Consider the following 18,277-nt stretch of genomic DNA (forward strand, 5'->3'; position numbering starts at 1 on the left):
CGATAATGAAACGTAAAGAATGCAAGACGGCGCTAGCAAAATAAATACCGCGTAACCAGGTCATTTTCTCTCAAATATACTACACAGTAAAACTGGCCTAATGCACCAATCATCCATGAACTGAGGAAGCCGCCATTGCGTGGGTCAAACCAATCCTCCATGCCTCAATGATATAGTCCAACAATAATGGTACGGCCCACAAAGCGATGGACTCACTGGCATCTAAATGCGTTATATATTCCACTCAAAGGTTAATAAGTGCTTCCCATGTCATTCTCCAGCATTGGAAAAACATGGCGGCTTTCATCCCAATCGCGGCGGTACACTGGTGGTGTACGGAATTGCAGCTCAGCTCAGACAACCCATAGACAGGCGTTTTTGTTTTTTTAAGAAAGCCGCCATGTTTTTCTAATTCCAGACTTTTTTTTTTTACTTCTGGTATTCTTAAATTCAATCCTCTCGCAATATATTCATCTGATAATATTTTAACGTTTCGATCGTCAGTGGCAAAGCACTGAGGACCCTCTCGAGAACCGGCGTCACTTTCTATACCAGGTCGGAACTTCTCAGGAATATTTTTTTCCCCCTAAAGCTTTCGTATTTGTACAAGACAGTCAACCATTGTGATAATATATCAGAAGTTAAGCCCACCTTGCAAAGTATAGCCAGTCTCAAATCTCAGGTACTACCTGAAACGCACAGATATGAAGTTCCATACTTAGTGAGGCCTTAATCATTACCACTATTTTACCTAACTCCACTGAGCAGGACACATGAAAGTGATTATTTTTCATGCGGTGTGTACACAGCATTCCTTTCTTCTTCTGTCCCGGTATTTCTGGTGTCCATCAACTCTTGGTTTGGTCTCCAACAGAACTGTACGCCATGGTGAGGAGAGGTTACCTTGGAGTGCTGCTTCTTGTGAACTGCAAGATATCCTTGGTGAAGGAAGCTGTCTCCGCACTCTAAGCAACTGTACAGGGGTTGAAGGTCATGAGACTTCTGGTGGGCCACTAGATTAGACATGAGGTTATAACGCCTCGGGCACTCTGTGCACTTGTAGGTACGCTTGCCTCGAGGGATTATTCTCTTTTCCTTCACATCACTGCCTGACTCTGATTTCCGAGGACGGCCTCTGGATCTGGGTGCTGCGTACTCTGCGCTTTGGCTAGCGTCTATGGTTATCCCCTGCCCAATGTGACTCTTCAAATGATACAACAGGTTTGACTGCTGGCGAAAACGTTTGCCACAGCACTGGCATGAGTACGGCATCTCTCCAGTATGAGTGCGCAAGTGGATCATCAGACTGGTGCGTTGGCTGAACTGGCGGTTACACTCGTGGCAGTGGTATGTCCGCTCACCAGAATGGATTCGTTGGTGGACTAACAAGTTGGATTGGTGAGTAAATATTTTATCACAGGCAGGACAGTGGAATTCTCCTTTTGCTCCATCGTGTGCCAAAGCTGATGTGGTTTCAGTCTTAGAGTTAGTTTCCAGGTGGCCCCAAGGATGGGCTTGCCCCGGTGAAGCTTCCACATCAGAGCTCATGCTAGGTTCAATCCCTTGGTCTAACCTATTAAGCAATGGCGAGTTTGGCATGTTCTCTGCAGTACAGTTTAGCTGCCCTTGCACTGTGTTTGTCTTTATATGATAAAGTAAGTTGGACTGCTGTCGGAAACGTCTTCTACACTGCAAACAAGAATATGGCATTTCACCGGTATGTGTCCTTAGGTGCACCATCAGACTGGTGCGCTGGCTGAACTGCTTACCACACTCAAGGCATCGATAGGTCTTATCTCCTGAGTGAATACGTTCATGGACCAAGAGGTTGGATTTATGAGTAAATGTCTTAAAGCAGCTGCCGCACTTGTATGTATTTTCTGATGACGACTGGGTGCTGTTGGCTTCTGAGTTGTCTGTAACACACTCGCTACTGGAGGCAATATCAGCTAGATGGATAGTCTGAGGCCCCTGATACAGCTGCCCATTGTGATGCATCTGGGTTCCATCAAATGGAATAAAACCTGACCGGACCTGGACAGTGTTCGGGGACAGAGTCATTCCTATAGTCTGAATGTTTTTGCCATTTTGATGTTCTTTACTTGCATGCTTCCGTGGACGAGTGATGAGTTCATCCCCAAGAACATCTTCATGATTCTTGAGATGTTGGATCAAATTTGACTGCTGTCTAAATCTCTTCTCACAAAGCCAACATTGGAAAGGCTTCTCCCCAGTGTGAATACGCAAGTGGACAATGAGGTTTGACTTATTGTTGAAGTGCCTTGGACATTTCCAACACTTATGTACAGTTTTCCCTACCATGGAAGTCCCTGCTGATCCTTGACCTAACCAATGAATTTTTCTTGGTCTTCCTCTTCCTAGAACATGGAAAGGACCCTTCGGAGGTCCTCCCTCTCCCGACTGACTTCCAACTCTTTGATAGGAAATGCTGTGCGCCTGTTGGGGAATAAGGTTAGACTCAAGGTTATTCAGCATCCCAGAGATGTTGTTGCCTTCTGAACGTGAAGGTAGCTTGAAATGTTGGGTAGGATAACAGTCATGTTCCTGCCGGGGAGACAGCATGTTCTCAGGATATGGATGTGGAAGGCCTCTATTGATGGGGTACGAGACCTGAATTTCTCTACAGTGCATAATGGCATTGGACTGCTCTACGTGAAGTTTTTGATGCAAGAGGAGGCTATGAGAGCTGGGGAACCATTTGGAACATTGGGTGCATTGGTAAGCCCTAACCTGGCTTTCTTCAATGCGTCCACCGCTTACATTTATCATCTGTGAGTTCTCTCGCTCAACGTACTGACCAGAAGGTCCAATTAGTTGCCCAGACATCTTGGTGGCCTGCTCATTTTCCATGCTCATGTTGGCTTTTGGTTCAGCTGGCAAAGAATGGCTTTTCATGTGATAGAGAAGATTGGACTGTTGTCGAAAACTCTTTCCACACTGAAGGCAAGAGTATGGCATTTCTCCAGTGTGACCCCGTAAGTGAACCATGAGGCTGGTCCTCCTGGTGAAATGCTTGCCACATTCTTGGCAGCGATATGATCGATCCCCAGTGTGAATGCGCTGATGAACCATGAGGTTGGATTGATGAGTGAATCGCTTAAAACAGTGACCACAGACATAGGGTCTTTTACAGGATTCTGGATCTTCTGCCTTGTCACCTTTAACAAATGGGACTTTGCTGCCCCAAACTTCGCTGCTGGATTCATCCCCTTCCGATATCAGATACATAAAAGGAATGCTGGGGGCTGTGTTCTCTTCACTCCATTCCGCCCCTTCAAGTTCCTCTGCTCGTTGATGACTCTTCATATGATGGGTAAGGTTAGACTGTTGTCGGAAGCTCCGGTTGCATTTGTTGCATGGGAATGGTGCTTCTCCAGTATGAGTTCGTAGGTGGACAGTAAGACTTGTTCGCTGGTTAAATTTTCTCTTACACACGTGACAGGAGAACGGTTTTTCCCCAGTGTGTATACGCAGATGTGTTACCAATGAAGACTGCTTACAGAAGGTCTTATCGCACACTATACATCGGTATCGTCTCCATTCCAAGACTTGAGTCGACGACTGATGCTGTGGTGGTTGTTCGGAACGTGTCTGTTCATTCCCAATATCCTGGAATTTATCTTGGTTGTGGGTCTCTTGATGCTGCAGAAGTTCAGACAGATCTTGAAAGACAAAATTACAGAATGAGCACTGAAACAGACCCCAGAACCTCTGGTTTGACTGTTCCGTAGCGCTAGAATCTTTTCTTCTGTTTGTCTCGATAGTCTTAGGCTGATGTCCGACGTTGGACCACCCATGTGGTCTACATATCACTATATTATCCTTCTCAAGCTTGCCGAAGTTGCTTGGCATTGGAGTGACCCCGTGCAATGCTGGTTGTGCTGAGGTGTCTTCAGCAGTTCCGGCTATTTTGGTGCCACCAGTGCCACGATCCACTATTTCATCTTCTATGTGTCTTCCCTTCTCCATGAGAGGTAATGTTGATGGTGAGCTTTGTCCTGCTGTATAACTATATTCCACCGTGCCGCTGCCTGACTGGCACACTGCTTCAGTTGGCATCATGGGGTGGACATTTTTCTCTCTCCAACTGTTGTCGGTATTTTCGATCTCACTGACAATAAGGGTGCCCTGGGAATTTTGGGAAGTGGACTGGTCTTCAGGCAGCTTTCCAACCAGTGGAGCAAAGGATCTGGGCTCTTCGGTGGTTCCACTGCTCCAACACTCTGAAACTAAGAACAAAAAAAAATCTAAGCAGACTAGATTTTATAAAGGAAAAACAAACAAACAAGACTTAAAATGTCTTCAAGACAAAGTGAAAAAAAAAAAGCAATTCTGCTGTGTTCATCATATGATATATATGACATAATAGCTTTACGTTGCAGGTCGTTAAAGTATTTTTTGAAGGCTTTTCTATTTTTCACAATAAAAACATAACATTTTTTTAATTCATTCAAAGACCCAGAACATTTTTACTTTTCCACTGTGTGAGGGCTTCCTCGTGTGGTTTTTATTGGTGCCATTTTTTGCATACCTACGACTGTACTGCAATCTTCGAGAGCGCAACTGAACATAAAGCAGCAACTATCTTTTAAGATTTGATTTCGATGTACAGAACAAATAATTTGATCATTTTATGGTGCTGGTCATTATGGAAGCAGTTATACCAATTATATATTTATTTTTTATTTTTCAGTGTTTAAAAACTAAAAAATTTTTTTTATATGCGTGCGACATCACAGTGCTGAAATAGTACAATGGCTTGTCCCAACTACCTTTGTGCCACGAAACACTATTACGAAGCAGAGTGGGAAGTGGTTTAATTCTGCTCCCAATAATACAGAAAATGTGACAATCCGGCATTTTTTTCCCCCACACAGAACTGCAATATTAGGTGGAGTATAAATTTAAAAAAAAATAAAAAATTAAAACGGGGTTCTCTGCTACAAACAATCACTGCTTGCTAGAAGGGGATTTAACAATTAGTAGATCCCAAACTATCCCCCTGCTGGGACCTGAGCGATCAGCTGTGATCTGTGGGAAAACCTGCCAGTAGGTGTTCAGTTTCCCTGCAGCACCACCACAGGTAATATGAAGTATTGCAGAGTGTCCATTCATATCAATGGGTCGTCTGTGTGATGCAGGACAGGATAGGACCTCCAACATGACAGCCGGTCTTAGCGTTCTCCACCACACTGTTATTCCACATAGTAGCATCCAGTTAAAAAAAACTAAAACCTGTATGCCATGTGGAATACTTCAGACGGACACAGCGCAACATACTGTGAAAGGAGCCTAACTGGTGTATGTGAAGAGTTCTGTCCTTACTTTCCACTCGACTGGCCCGAGCCTGATTGTTCTCCTGACCAAACGGCTCTTCCACAGTTTCCATTATTAATAATACATCCGGTTTGGACATCTGGACACCTTAAAAAAATAAAAATAAAATAAAAAAAATATTAAAATTTTTAGGTCCCAGATTGAGCCCCTTGTGTCAAGTTCATAGACCATAAAAGAATAACCCAAAAACATGGCTAGCTGCATCATCTTCCCAGCTCCTGATATTTGTACTGACCTGTTCTCTTAATTCTCCGGGTCAGTACGATTACAGTGATACCACATTTGTATAGTTTTATGGGTTTTGTTTTTACACCGTACCCTATGAGATAAAACTGACCTGTTCTCTTCATTCTCCGGGTCAGTACGATTACAGTGATATCACATTTATATAGTTTTATGGGTTTTGTTTTTACAGCGTTCCCTATGAGATAAATCTGACCTGTTCTCTTCATTCTCCGGGTCAGTACGATTACAGTGATACCACATTTATATAGTCTTATGGGTTTTGTTTTTACAGCGTTCCCTATGAGATAAAACCGACCTGTTCCCTTCATTCTCCGGGTCAGTACGATTACAGCGATACCACATTTATATAGTTTTATAGGTTTTGTTTTTACAGTGTTCCCTATGAGATAAAACCGACCTGTTCCATTCATTCTCCGGGTCAGTACGATTACAGTGATACCACATTTATATAGTTTTATGGGTTTTGTTTTTACAGCATTCCCTATGAGATAAAACTGACCTGTTCCCTTCATTCTCCGGTCAGTACGATTACAGTGATACCACATTTATATAGTTTTATGGGTTTTGTTTTTACAGCATTCCCTATGAGATAAAACTGACCTGTTCTCCTCATTCTCCGGGTCAGTAGGATTACAGTGATACCACATTTATATAGTTTTATGGGTTTTGTTTTTACAGCGTTACCTATGAGATAAAACTGACCTGTTCCCTTCATTCTCCGGGTCAGTACAATTACAGTGATACCACATTTATATAGTTTATGGGTTTTGATTTTACAGTGTTCCCTATGAGATAAAACTGACCTGTTCTCTTCATTCTCCGGATCAGTATGATTACGGTAATACCACATTAATGTAGTTTATGGGTTTTGTTTTTACAGCATTCCCTACGAGTTAAAACTGACCTGTTCTCTTCATTCTCGGGGTCAGTACGATTACAGTGATACCACATTTATATAGTTTTATAGGTTTTGTTTTTACAGCGTTCCCTATGAGATAAAACTGTCCTGTTCTCTTCATTCTCCGGGTCAGTACGATTACAGTGATACCACATTAGTATAGTTTTCTTGTGTTTTAATACTTAAAATAAAAACTTTGGAAAAAAATAAAACAAATGTATTTTTAATTTTTTGCATTGCCATATTCTGACCTGATAACTTTTCATATTTAGGTCTATGGAGCTGTGCTGGTGCTCAATTTTAGCGGGCTGATCTGTCGTTTTCAGCTGTACCCTTTTCCAGTGTGCATGACTTTTTTTATCCCTTTTTTTTCAATTTATTGGGGGAAGAGAAGCGGCGAATTGGCAATTTTGATGTCTTCTTTCGTTACGGCGTTCACTGTATGGGAAAAAAAAACGTTTTTAGTTAACAGTTCGGGGCGATGCTAATGATGTAATTTTTTTATTGTTTGTTTACTTTAACTCGTTTTACTGAACAAGCAGAACAATACAAAGCAGATGCCAAAGCCATAGCAAGTCCACGCAAGCACCACGGAACACCCAGGTACCACATGTATATAAGGAGTATTACAGCGCGTATGGGGACAGTATCAACACATAGCATAAATTACAGGTGGACAGCAGCAGCACAGGCACCTAAGACCAAAGTGTACGTGGAGATCCGAAAAAACAAGGCAAGACTGAAATGAGGGTCGAGAGCCACCTCAAGGACCAGAAAAGTTAGATAGAGAAGACCTAAAAGGACTTGAAGGCTCAAGGAAAGTATAATGTAAGAGAGGAACTACACCACGCCCCCCAAATTTTATAAAACTTAGAGGGGTATTTCCTACGTTTATAGATTATTTGCTGAAGTGTATTATGGTATTAACAATAGTTGGGGGTCAAGGATCCGTCCACCACGACGCAGTGGTCTTCCTGGACAACAACATAGTTACTCTCAGGAAAATACGTTTATTATGGGGCCACTGTTCCAGCAATAAACCGAACAGCCAAATGTATGGAGTCAATGGGGAAGGGTGTTCGAGAACGGCAAGAAATATGGCAGAAGTCTGACCTCGGGTGTGTACATCGGTGACACAGAGTTGAGGACAGTCTTCCATAGGGAAGAGCCGTACTGGCGTCAGATAGCAAGGATGTACCGTATAGATCTGAATGAGGTTGTCATTCACTGCAGGGGAGGCTAGGACCTCTCGCCAGGCCTCACTCGTCATGTCAGGCATGTACTTCGCATTATATGCATGATGTAACACCTTGTCCTGTAGAAGAGGAGCGAGTTGCAGAAGTGATTCCTTTAGGTCCTTGTGACTTGAGAGTCTCCATCAATGGATAACTGGAAATGTGAGGTCTGGGTTGAGGAAATTCGCCTAGGGTAGCACGTCTAATCGGCAAATAGCGAAAAAACAAATCTCTAGAGATTTTATAGTCTTCCTGAAATTGTGAGGACTCCTTGTACGGGTTGTAACCCTATGTGCTGCCCAGAATGAAGAGCGGAAGTAAAACGTGTAAGAGCAGGGTTATGCCATAGAGGGGTGTCAGACACTATGTCCAGAGGGTGATACGGTCTCAGCAGCTTGGAGAGAAAGGAGAGGTCTGGGGCATAAAAGTGTCCTTCTAGGAGGTCCAGAGAGGTAATTAGCTAGGTGATCGTCGGCAGAGCTAAAAGATCGGAGTTGACTTGCTAAGTTAATACCCATGGAAGTGCCATTCCCGCTCGATGCTTGAGTCTTTGTAATGCTGCAAGGTTAAGTTTAGATCTATTACCAACTGAGATAAATGGAGGAAGCGGAGAGTTTAGGGACTTAAAGAAGGACATCGGATAAGGTCCCAAAACATCTTCTAGGTGTATCGGCACTTTTATGTGCCCTGATATGGCAAAAGGGAGACTCCTCCAGACTCTAAACTCATCCTTGACATATGCGAAGAGAGGAGGAATATCAGTGTCCAGGTCTTCAGACGCATCTCGACAAATAATAATCCTGAGATATTCAAATTCGCTAACTAAAGAGAAGAAGTAGGGATGATTCCCCTCAGCTAATATAAAGATCTGAACATACACCAAAGTACTAATTACCGTATGCTTCACTTTATAAGAAGCAGATTTTAGAGGAGCAAAAGAAGGAAAAAAAATATTTGAATCAGACCCTCCTCCCCCAATCAAAGCTCTAATCAGAACGACCCCCCTACCCAGTATCAGAGCTCCGATCAGGCTCCCCCGATCACAGCTCCAATCAGAACAACCCCCCCTACCCAGAATCAGAGCTCCCATCAGGCCCCCCCGCCCAGCATCAGAGCTCCCATCAGGCCCCCCCCCCCCCAGCATCAGAGCTCCCATCAGGCCCCCCCCCCCCAGCATCAGAGTTCCCATCAGGCCCCCCCCCCCCCCCCAGCATCAGAGCTCCCATCAGGCCCCCCCCCCCCCCAGCATCAGAGCTCCCATCAGGCCCCCCCCCAGCATCAGAGTTCCCATCAGGCCCCCCCCCCCCCGCATCAGAGCTCCCATCAGGCCCCCCCCCCCCCCCAGCATCAGAGCTCCCATCAGGCCCCCCCCCCCCCCCAGCATCAGAGCTCCCATCAGGCCCCCCCCCCCCCCAGCATCAGAGCTCCCATCAGGCCCCCCCCCCCCCCCCAGCATCAGAGCTCCCATCAGGCCCCCCCCCCCCCCCCCCAGCATCAGAGCTCCCATCAGGCCCCCCCCCCCAGCATCAGAGCTCCCATCAGGCCCCCCCCCCCCCCAGCATCAGAGCTCCCATCAGGCCCCCCCCCCCCCAGCATCAGAGCCCCCACCAGGCCCCCCCCCCCCCAGCATCAGAGCTCCCATCAGGCCCCCCCCCCCCCCCACCATCAGAGCTCCCATCAGGCCCCCCACCCCCCACCATCAGAGCTCCTCTCCTGCTCCACCACTACTCTGCAGGTCCGGCGTTCTCTCCTGCAGTCCCTGCTCCCTGGCCTTCTTCAGGCCCTCACTACACTGTGACCGGACTGCGTAAAACATCAGGTCATAGGGCGCACACTACGTCCTTACACTATACGACCATGGAGCTGCGAGTACAGCGCTATAGTCACCGCTCCCCGCGCCTCCTGGGTACTAGGGAGTGCTTCACTAGTATTCACTTTATAAGACTCACTGACATGTTTACCCCACTTCTGTAGAAAAAACTTGCATCTTCGAGAGGGAAAATATGGTAATTGTATGGCGCTGGGGAGAGGACGTGAACCATGTCATCTGTGTACAGACATCAAGTAAAATAGCGCTATATATTTGATCTTGCCGAATTAATAAGGCAAGCGGCTCCACTGCCAACGCAAACAGGAGCGGTGACGGGGGCACCCGTGTCTAGTGCCCCTACCCAGGGTAAAAAAAGGGGAACAAATACCATTAACCAAGACCTGTGCTCTGGGGCATTTCTATCGGAGAGCAACCCAAATCTACGCAATACGTCCGGCAAGAAAGGCCATTCGCTGTAATTAAAGGCCCAGTCCGAGTTTGTTTATTTTTATTATGGGGAAAGAGGGGTGATTTGAATTTTTATAAAAAAAAAAATTTTTTTTAAATGTCCTATTTTTACACTTTTTAAAAGTTACCCTACAGAACTAGAACATGCGATCATCAGATCGCATGCTGACCACGGCATCTAAGGGGTTAAATGTCTGCGAACGGCGTTACCGCCGATCGCAGACATTGGCTCCAGGTGTCTGCTGTGTGAAACCTGACGGTTATGGCGCTCGCTCTTCTCTGGAACGGCATCATCTTTAAAGTGCAGACATCCGCCTTACATGAACAGAGGATGACTTCAAGGGGTTAATTAATGATGTAACTCCAGGATCGGAGTAGAAAGGTTGCACCCCATCCACATTTCTGATCTTGGTCCACCACTTAATATACAAGACTCCTCCCATTTATACGCACGTCTGATGATGTCATCAGGTACATTGTAGATCACATCTTGGATACATAACTGACGTAAACGGGAAACATTCTGAAGGAATTAAAGCCACATTGGGGCAGCGGGATCAAAGATTCCGAGGAAATGTTTCCAATTAGCCGCTTTCTATAGAAAATCCCTGTAAATGGAGTTTCCTACGGCACCAGCCTGAGGGCGGGGCTTCAGTTCTCCGGTCTCCGCATTTCTTACTGTCAGAACTAGGGCTGAAACTATTACTCGATTGAATCGAGTTACTCGAAAAAAAAAAAATCCTTGATGCAAATTTTTGTCATGTGAGCGGAGCGCTTGCTGTTGCTCACATTCTGTGGCCCCCTGCGCTGTATCCTGACATACACACATCGTCAGGACGTAGTGCACGTCAGCGCGCAATATGACCCGACGCTGCGCGACGTCAGGTCCCAGTGCAGCGCGTGAAGAAGAGGAGGATGGATTTCACTGGCGCTGGGGACATGGCTAGAATGGGGAGATGGTGGAAAATGGAACCTTATGGCACTGGGGGGGGGGGGGGGGGGGGCAGCCTGATGGCACCGGGGCGGGAGGGAAGCCTGATGGCAACGGGGGGGGGGCAGCCTGATGGCACCGGGGCGGGAGGGAAGCCTGATGGCAACGGGGGGGGGGGGGGGGGGCAGCCTGATGGCACCGGGGCGGGAGGGAAGCCTGATGGCACCGGGACGGGAGGGCAGCCTGATGGCACCGGGACGGGAGGGCAGCCTGACGGCACCGGGACGGGAGGGAAGCCTGATGGCACCGGGACAGGAGGGCAGCCTGACGGCACTGGGGGGCTGATGAGTTTTTATAAAGGAAAACGCTCTTTTAATTAGTTTTTTGTTCTTAGAGTACTCGATAACAAAAATAGTCGATAGCTGCAGCCATAGTCTGAACTAATAATGGGTTAAATTTGGAAGAACAGAATAGACTACATACGGGGGGGGGGGGGGGGGGGGTCCGACACCCCACTGCCGTCCATTGTGTCAGGAGTATGGGAGTAACCGGCTCAGTCCATACACAGCGGTGCTGACTGTGGGGGTGCCGGGAGTCGGAGCCCCGCCGGTCAGAGATTGGCCATCAACACTACCGACCTGGACAACCCCTTTAAGGGGATCTACTATTTCTCCCTTGATCACCACCTGAGGTCACTTGTAGGATCTCATGACCGAATCCCATCAACTTAACGCGTTACGCCGGGTTCTTCCTGTCAAATCAAATCCGCAACTTCTCCAGTGCAGAGGTGACAAAACCTTATACTGATCCTGACATACTGCCTGTATTATACTCCAGAGCTGAACTCAAAGTCAAGGAGGATCATGTTGGAAGCAACCAGACAATCCCCTCTTATAATGAAATGGCCGGTTCCCTTTTTCTACATCATATAACTGTACAATACATGACGTGAAGACACCTCCCAGAATGCAACTCACCAGAACAGGCTCTGTGCAGGCAGGGAGGTTAACAGATTTAACCCTTAAGCCAGCAGAATAGTGAGTGCAGCTCCGGAGTATAATACAGGATGCAACTCAGGATCAGTACAGGATAAGTAATGTAATGTATGTACACAGTGACTGCACCAGCAGAATAGTGAGTGCAGCTCTGGAGTATAATACAGGATGTAACTCAGGATCAGTGCAGGATAAGTAATGTATGCAATCGGTGACTGCGCCAGCAGAATAGTGAGTGCAGCTCTGGAGTATAATACAGGATATAACTCAGGATCAGTGCAGGATAAGTAATGTATGTACACAGTGACTGCACCAGCAGAATAGTGAGTGCAGCTCTTGAGTATAATACAGGATGTAACACAGGATCAGTACAGGATAAGTAATGTATGTACACAGTGACTGCACCAGCAGAATAGTGAGTGCAGCTCTTGAGTATAATACAGGATGTAACTTAGGATCAGTACAGGATAAGTAATGTATGTACACAGTGACTGCACCAGCAGAATAGTGAGTGCAGCTCTGGAGTATAATACAGGATGTAACTCAGGATCAGTACAGGATAAGTAATGTATGTACACAGTGACTGCACCAGCAGAATAGTGAGTGCAGCTCTGGAGTATAATACAGGATGTAACTTAGGATCAGTACAGGATAAGTAATGTATGTACACAGTGACTGCACCAGCAGAATAGTGAGTGCAGCTCTGGAGTATAATACAGGATGTAACTCAGGATCAGTACAGGATAAGTAATATATGTACACAGTGACTGCACCAGCAGAATAGTGAGTGCAGCTCTGGAGTATAATACAGGATGTAACTCAGGATCAGTACAGGATAAGTAATGTATGTACACAGTGACCCCACCAGCAGAATAGTGAGTGCAGCTCTGGAGTATAATACAGGATGTGACTCAGGATCAGTACAGAATAAGTAATGTATGTACACAGTGACTGCACCAGCATAATAGTGAGTGCTGCTCTGGAGTATAATACAGGATGTAACTCAGGATCAGTACAGGATAAGTAATGTATGTACACAGTGACTGCACCAGCAGAATAGTGAGTGCAGCTCTGGAGTATAGTACAGGATGTAACTCAGGATCAGTACAGGATAAGTAATGTATGTACACAGTGACTGCACCAGCAGAATAGTGAGTGCAGCTCTGGAGTATAATACAGGATGTCACTCAGGATCAGTACAGGATAAGTAATGTAATGTAATGTACACAGTGACTGCACCAGCAGAATAGTGAGTGCAGCTCTGGAGTATAATACAGGATGTCACTCAGGATCAGTACTGGTAGATTACTTGCATGCCTAGAAGGACACTATGGGGGAGATTTATCAAAATTAGCGCAAAGGAAAACTGATTTAGTTGCCCATAGCAACCAGATTCCACAATTTATTTTCCACAGGAGCGCTGCAAAATGAAAGGTGCAATCTGATTGGCTGCTATGGGCGCTAGGCTGTGATGACTCTCCCTCTTGTCCTATGACGTCCTGGACTCTCTGCAGGTTCCGTTACAGTGTGGCAGTTGCCGTACGCAGCACGCGTGTAACAATGGCTCCCACTGAATATAACAGCTGGCAGGGAATGTCCACAGATGCCACGGGCACGTCCGGGACACAAACTACAGACGTCTATACCCGTCGCTCTCCAAGTGTTGTGGTTAAAGCGCTGCCTGCTGGGAAATGTAGTTTTACAAGAGCTGGAGGGCGCCATATTGAATACCTGTAGTTGTTGCCCATAGCAACCAATCACCGCCTAGAAGATTAAAAAAATATATATATATATGAAAGCCGCCACCTCATTGGTTGCCATGGGCAAGATTAGTATTTTCTTTTATTCAAAACACTAAAACTTTATTGTACATAATCAGTTCACGGCCTTAGCTAATTGTGACGCCATATTGTTTTCTATCAAGCATTGCAATGCAGTGGGAGAGTTGCCGCCAACGGCCATTGTGTTAACAAAATGTCCGCAGTATCCGGCCCTGCAGGCGCCATTGTTTTATTGGGCGATATAAAAACAACGTCTTCAGGAGAGAAAAAATGAAAAGAAAAGAAATGAGCGAAATAAATGTTATTAGCAGCATAAAAATAACCAGGCGGCGGCGGCGGCTCGTCCTGCGGAGCGAAAGGCTGAGGCTCTGAGAGGAATATTTACAGCCGCAATATAAAAATACCGCACACAACGCCCCACAGCCGTTAACCCCTCCGCTGCCGGGTTAACCCCCTCCGCGCCAGCCTCTGCTCTCACAACTGTTGCTCCTTAATAAGGCCCGTGAATTCCCTTAGAAAATGGAGGGGAGAGAGCGCCGAAAGTAAAATATTAAGAGGTCCCAGAGGTCAAAATGGATTCCCTGTGAGAGCGCAGTCCCGGTCTCCGGCTGCCATGGCAACGGGGGGTCACGTGACCGTAAGAAAACAATGGTTTTAATGCTAGGAAAACAAATAAAGTGTAAGCAGGAAGTTCGCAAACTCCACACGACGGGAGGACGCGCTCCACGCAATCTCTCTGCAGAGCCCTCCATCTTCACGCAGAGACCGCGGTCGCTGATAAAATATCGCCGCAAACAGAGCGGGATTTTACTGCGCTCTTTATTTTTTTGGGGGTTTTTCATCCTTCCCCCTCTCAACTGGTAAAAAACAAAAATCATAAAAATGACGGATTTTTTGCCTCTTTCAGCAGGGACGCAGCTGCGTTTACACAAGGTTTTTTGTGTGTGGTTTTTCACCCCCCCCCTGTTTTTTTTTTTTTTTTTCCATTATCGGAGCCGCAGCGGCCAGATGGTCTGTGAGTGAATGGAAAATATGATTTCCCCTCACCCACAGGGGGTTTTTTTTAGTACATTATTTAGCTGCTTTTACAGCGCGCTGTTTTTTTATGATTTTTTTTGTAGGTGCGGCCATTTTGTGGAAATTTTTTTTTTTTTTTACACGCACTGAAGCTATTTAATAAAAAAATAGAGCCGATTGTGAACCTTTGTGTGTATTTTCTACACTAAATATACGGTTCTCACAGGAATTTTGAGAAGGAGCGAGTTATACGCAGATTTTGCTGTGGAATCGCCGCAGTTTTCACACCGGACATTGCAAAGGATGAAACCGCAGCGTAAATGGTACTGTAAAACGCCACGGCGACAAATCCCCCAATCCTGTGAGGCCATACCCTCACACAGGGCGCTTAAGGGTCCATTCACACGTCCGCAATTTCGTTCCGCAAAATGCGGACCCATTCATTTCTATGGGGCAGCACGGATCCGGAATTGCAGACCCGCACTTCTGGGTCCGCAATTCCGTTCCCGGAAAAAAATAGAACATGTCCTATTCTTGTCCGCAATTGGGGACAAGATAAGGCATTTTCTATTAAGTGCCGGCGATGTGTGGTCCGCAAAACACTGATGTCCGTGTTTTGCGGATCCGCAAAACACACACACGGACGTGTGAATGAAGCCTAAGGGTCCATTCACACGTCCGTATGTGTTTTGCGGATCCGCAATGTACGTTCCACATTTTGCGGACCGCACATCGCTGACACCCATAAAAAAAATGCCTTTTCTTGTCGGCAATTGCGGACAAGAATAGGACATGTTCTATTTTTTTTGCTGAACGGAAGTGCGGATCCGCAAATGCGGATGCGGACAGCACATTCCGGCCCCATTCAACTTGAATGGGTCCGCAATCTGGGAGATGCGGTGCGGAACGGAGGCACGGATCGGAAGCACTTTGTAGTTTTTTCTGTCCGTGCATGCATTACTTTTTTTGCGGTGCGGACCGTCGGATGCGGATCGCGAACCCCATTCATGTGATCCGCATGCAACGGCCCCGCGGTCGGTGCCTGTGCATTGCGGTCCACAGCACACGGTCATGTGCATGAGCCCTAAGATATCCCCCGTTAACTATCAGATTGTTGGGGGTCCTACCTCAGGGACCCCCACCGATCTATAAAACAGGGGCTCCCGTACACCCCCCCACTCATTGCTATGGGAGTACTGCGCTCCACCACCTCCGGAATTCCCGTAGCGATGGAGCGGCCGCACGCATACCCGACCGGTCGCGCTGTTCGTTTATAGGGGTACGGGTCCCTATCAGCCGTAGGACCCGCCAGAATACCCCTTTAACACAGTAGCCGCTAAGCAGAGGAGACTCAGAATCTCCCGTATGTAAATTAACCTGCCGCGCGGATTTTAGAATCCACAGCTTGTCAATTGTGCGGATTTCAGCTTTCGGAACGCAAATGGCGAGATTTGGGGGAGATCCAGATGCAGAAACAGCCAAATCCGCATAAACCACACCGCTGTGTGCACGCATCCCGAGGCCACGCACAGAACCCAAGAGTTTTCCACTTCCAGAATCTCACCTACACGGGGCGGAAATTTTCCACTCGTAAACTGACCCGCCGTCCGGATTTCGGAATCCACAGAATGTCAATTGTTTGTGCAGATTTCACCCTCTGCGGCGCGGACTCAAGCAAATATACGAAGGAGAAGACCGCACACAGAAAATCCCCATAAACTACACCGCCACATGGAGGCAGGCACACTGCCGCGTGGATTTTCCTTGCATGTTTTTGTGCAGATTCCACTAATTTCCGCACGTTGAGGCGGATTCGCGTTAAATCTGACTGAGGATCGGCACATCTGACACGCTATGGATTTCAAAATCCGCACCGCGGGTCAATTCCCACCGTGTACGTGAAATTTTGAAAATCTCATCGACTTACCGTAACTAACACTGTATCGCCCTGTGGAGCTCCCGCACGAAAATCCGCACAGTGTGCATGTGGCCTAAGGGAAGCGTCATACGTGGCGCCACAGACAAACCCGCAGCCACAAAATCCGCGCTGTGGGAATGGGGGGGTCCGCCAGCCCTAGGACCAGGAGCCGGGGTAAGTGCGGAGTCAGGAGTCCATCCAGAATTCACCGCCGTATTACTGGCACGAGAACGTTCCGTTATTACCTGGCGTAGGGCTGTCCTACTGCTTCCCCCCCCCCCCCCCCTCGTCATCTCTTGCCCGGCTTACGATGCTTTTCACGCCACTTTAGCGCCCGCCATATTTAAAACCATTTATCGGAACGTACCGATGCTCCGTCAAGAAACATTTTCGTGTTTTTGGCGAGCAGATGGCGGACTGCATTCTATCTGGTTAAGCCCCCATGCTTTCCATTTGACAGGTCGAAGGCGGACGCGCGGTGGCGGAGCGGACACAACCTGTGCCCCCCTCCGCGGAGCCATCCATCCACCAGTGACATTTCCACCCAACTTTCCGCCCTCCCAGCCCAAGTCAATCCCATTCCCAGGGAAACTTGCTAATGAAGCATGCAATTAGTGACTTAATGACCGGGCTGCAGTCACCTGCCCCCGGAGCAGCGCTCCCAGCCCCGGGCAGGATGGATGGATCCTCTGCAGCCACCGCTGTTAACCCTCTGACTGCCGGCGGGGCTGCACAGAGGACCCTCCCCGGCAGCCGAGGGGTTAAACGCAGCGAGCGTCGCGCAGGAGGAGGAAGGGTGCGGGCCCGGCTCAGACTCACCTGGGTGCGGGGAGAGGGGTGTGCGGGGGTCAGCTGGGCGGCAGGAGGGCAATGGACATTGGGGGGAGTAGACACAGGATGCTTTGTGCAGGGGGAGGAGGAGAGACTGATGGACGGAGGGGGGCACCTGGGGGGGAAGGAGACGGAACTGCCGTATGAGCTCGACGGCGGCCCGAGAGGTCCAGCCCACTGACGAACGCGTTTCCCTGCCATGATGGGAAATGTACACTCATTGGGAGGGGAGACCCGGAGCGTGAGGCAGGGCGTCCTGTGGGGGCACAGGTATATTATAGACGTGGGATCTACCACCAGGAGCAAGGGTCTCAGCAGAGGAGAGAAAATAACCTTCAATCGCCGCCATGTCGTATATTAAACGTTATGTAGATGCCATCGATGTCAGAAAAGAACGCGATAAATGGCCGACAAACTGCTGACCCTATAGACCACGCAGCCAGGCCTGTACGAAAATGTAACATAAATGTGTTGATAAAGCCCCTTCCCCAGGAGAATCGAGAACTATCCAGACTGGACGTTACTGTGATGAATGGGCAGCTGTGCAACATCGGAAGAAGCAGTGACTTGTCCTGAACAAGCGTACAAAATATTTATATATTTTTTTCCCAGGCAGCAGCGACAACAGTAGAATGTGGATGTGAAACCTGACAGACAAGGCAACAGATGTGCAGCTGTGTACGGGTAGTAGTGACAAGGCAGAAGGTGTGCGGCTGTGTAGGGGTAGTAGTAGTGACAAGGCAGAAGGTGTGCGGCTGTGTAGGGGTAGTAGTAGCAGCAGAAGCAGTA

At 47.5% G+C, this 18,277-nt stretch overlaps 1 protein-coding gene across 3 annotated transcripts; it reads right to left on the reverse strand.

Moving 5' to 3' along the window:
• Positions 1–381: 381 nt before the first annotated feature.
• LOC120991346 (zinc finger protein 184-like) lies at positions 382–17,600 on the reverse strand. 3 transcript variants are annotated; one of them, XM_040420175.1, is made up of 4 exons: positions 17,477–17,600; positions 6,754–6,940; positions 5,347–5,445; positions 382–4,250 (listed from the first exon to the last, which is right to left on the reverse strand). In XM_040420175.1, exons 3-4 carry the CDS (start codon positions 5,435–5,437, stop codon positions 784–786), a joined length of 3,558 nt encoding a protein of 1,185 aa, XP_040276109.1. In that variant the 5' UTR covers positions 5,438–5,445; positions 6,754–6,940; positions 17,477–17,600; the 3' UTR covers positions 382–783. The 3 variants fall into 3 exon arrangements, with proteins under 3 accessions (XP_040276109.1, XP_040276117.1, XP_040276125.1); XM_040420183.1 differs by lacking the exon at positions 17,477–17,600 and adding an exon at positions 16,667–16,813; XM_040420191.1 differs by lacking the exons at positions 5,347–5,445; positions 6,754–6,940 and having other exon boundaries at positions 17,477–17,594.
• Between the last annotated feature and the right edge of the window lie 677 nt (positions 17,601–18,277).

The sequence above is a fragment of the Bufo bufo genome, chromosome 1 (genome assembly GCF_905171765.1).
Source record: "Bufo bufo chromosome 1, aBufBuf1.1, whole genome shotgun sequence".
Taxonomy (NCBI): domain Eukaryota; kingdom Metazoa; phylum Chordata; class Amphibia; order Anura; family Bufonidae; genus Bufo; species Bufo bufo.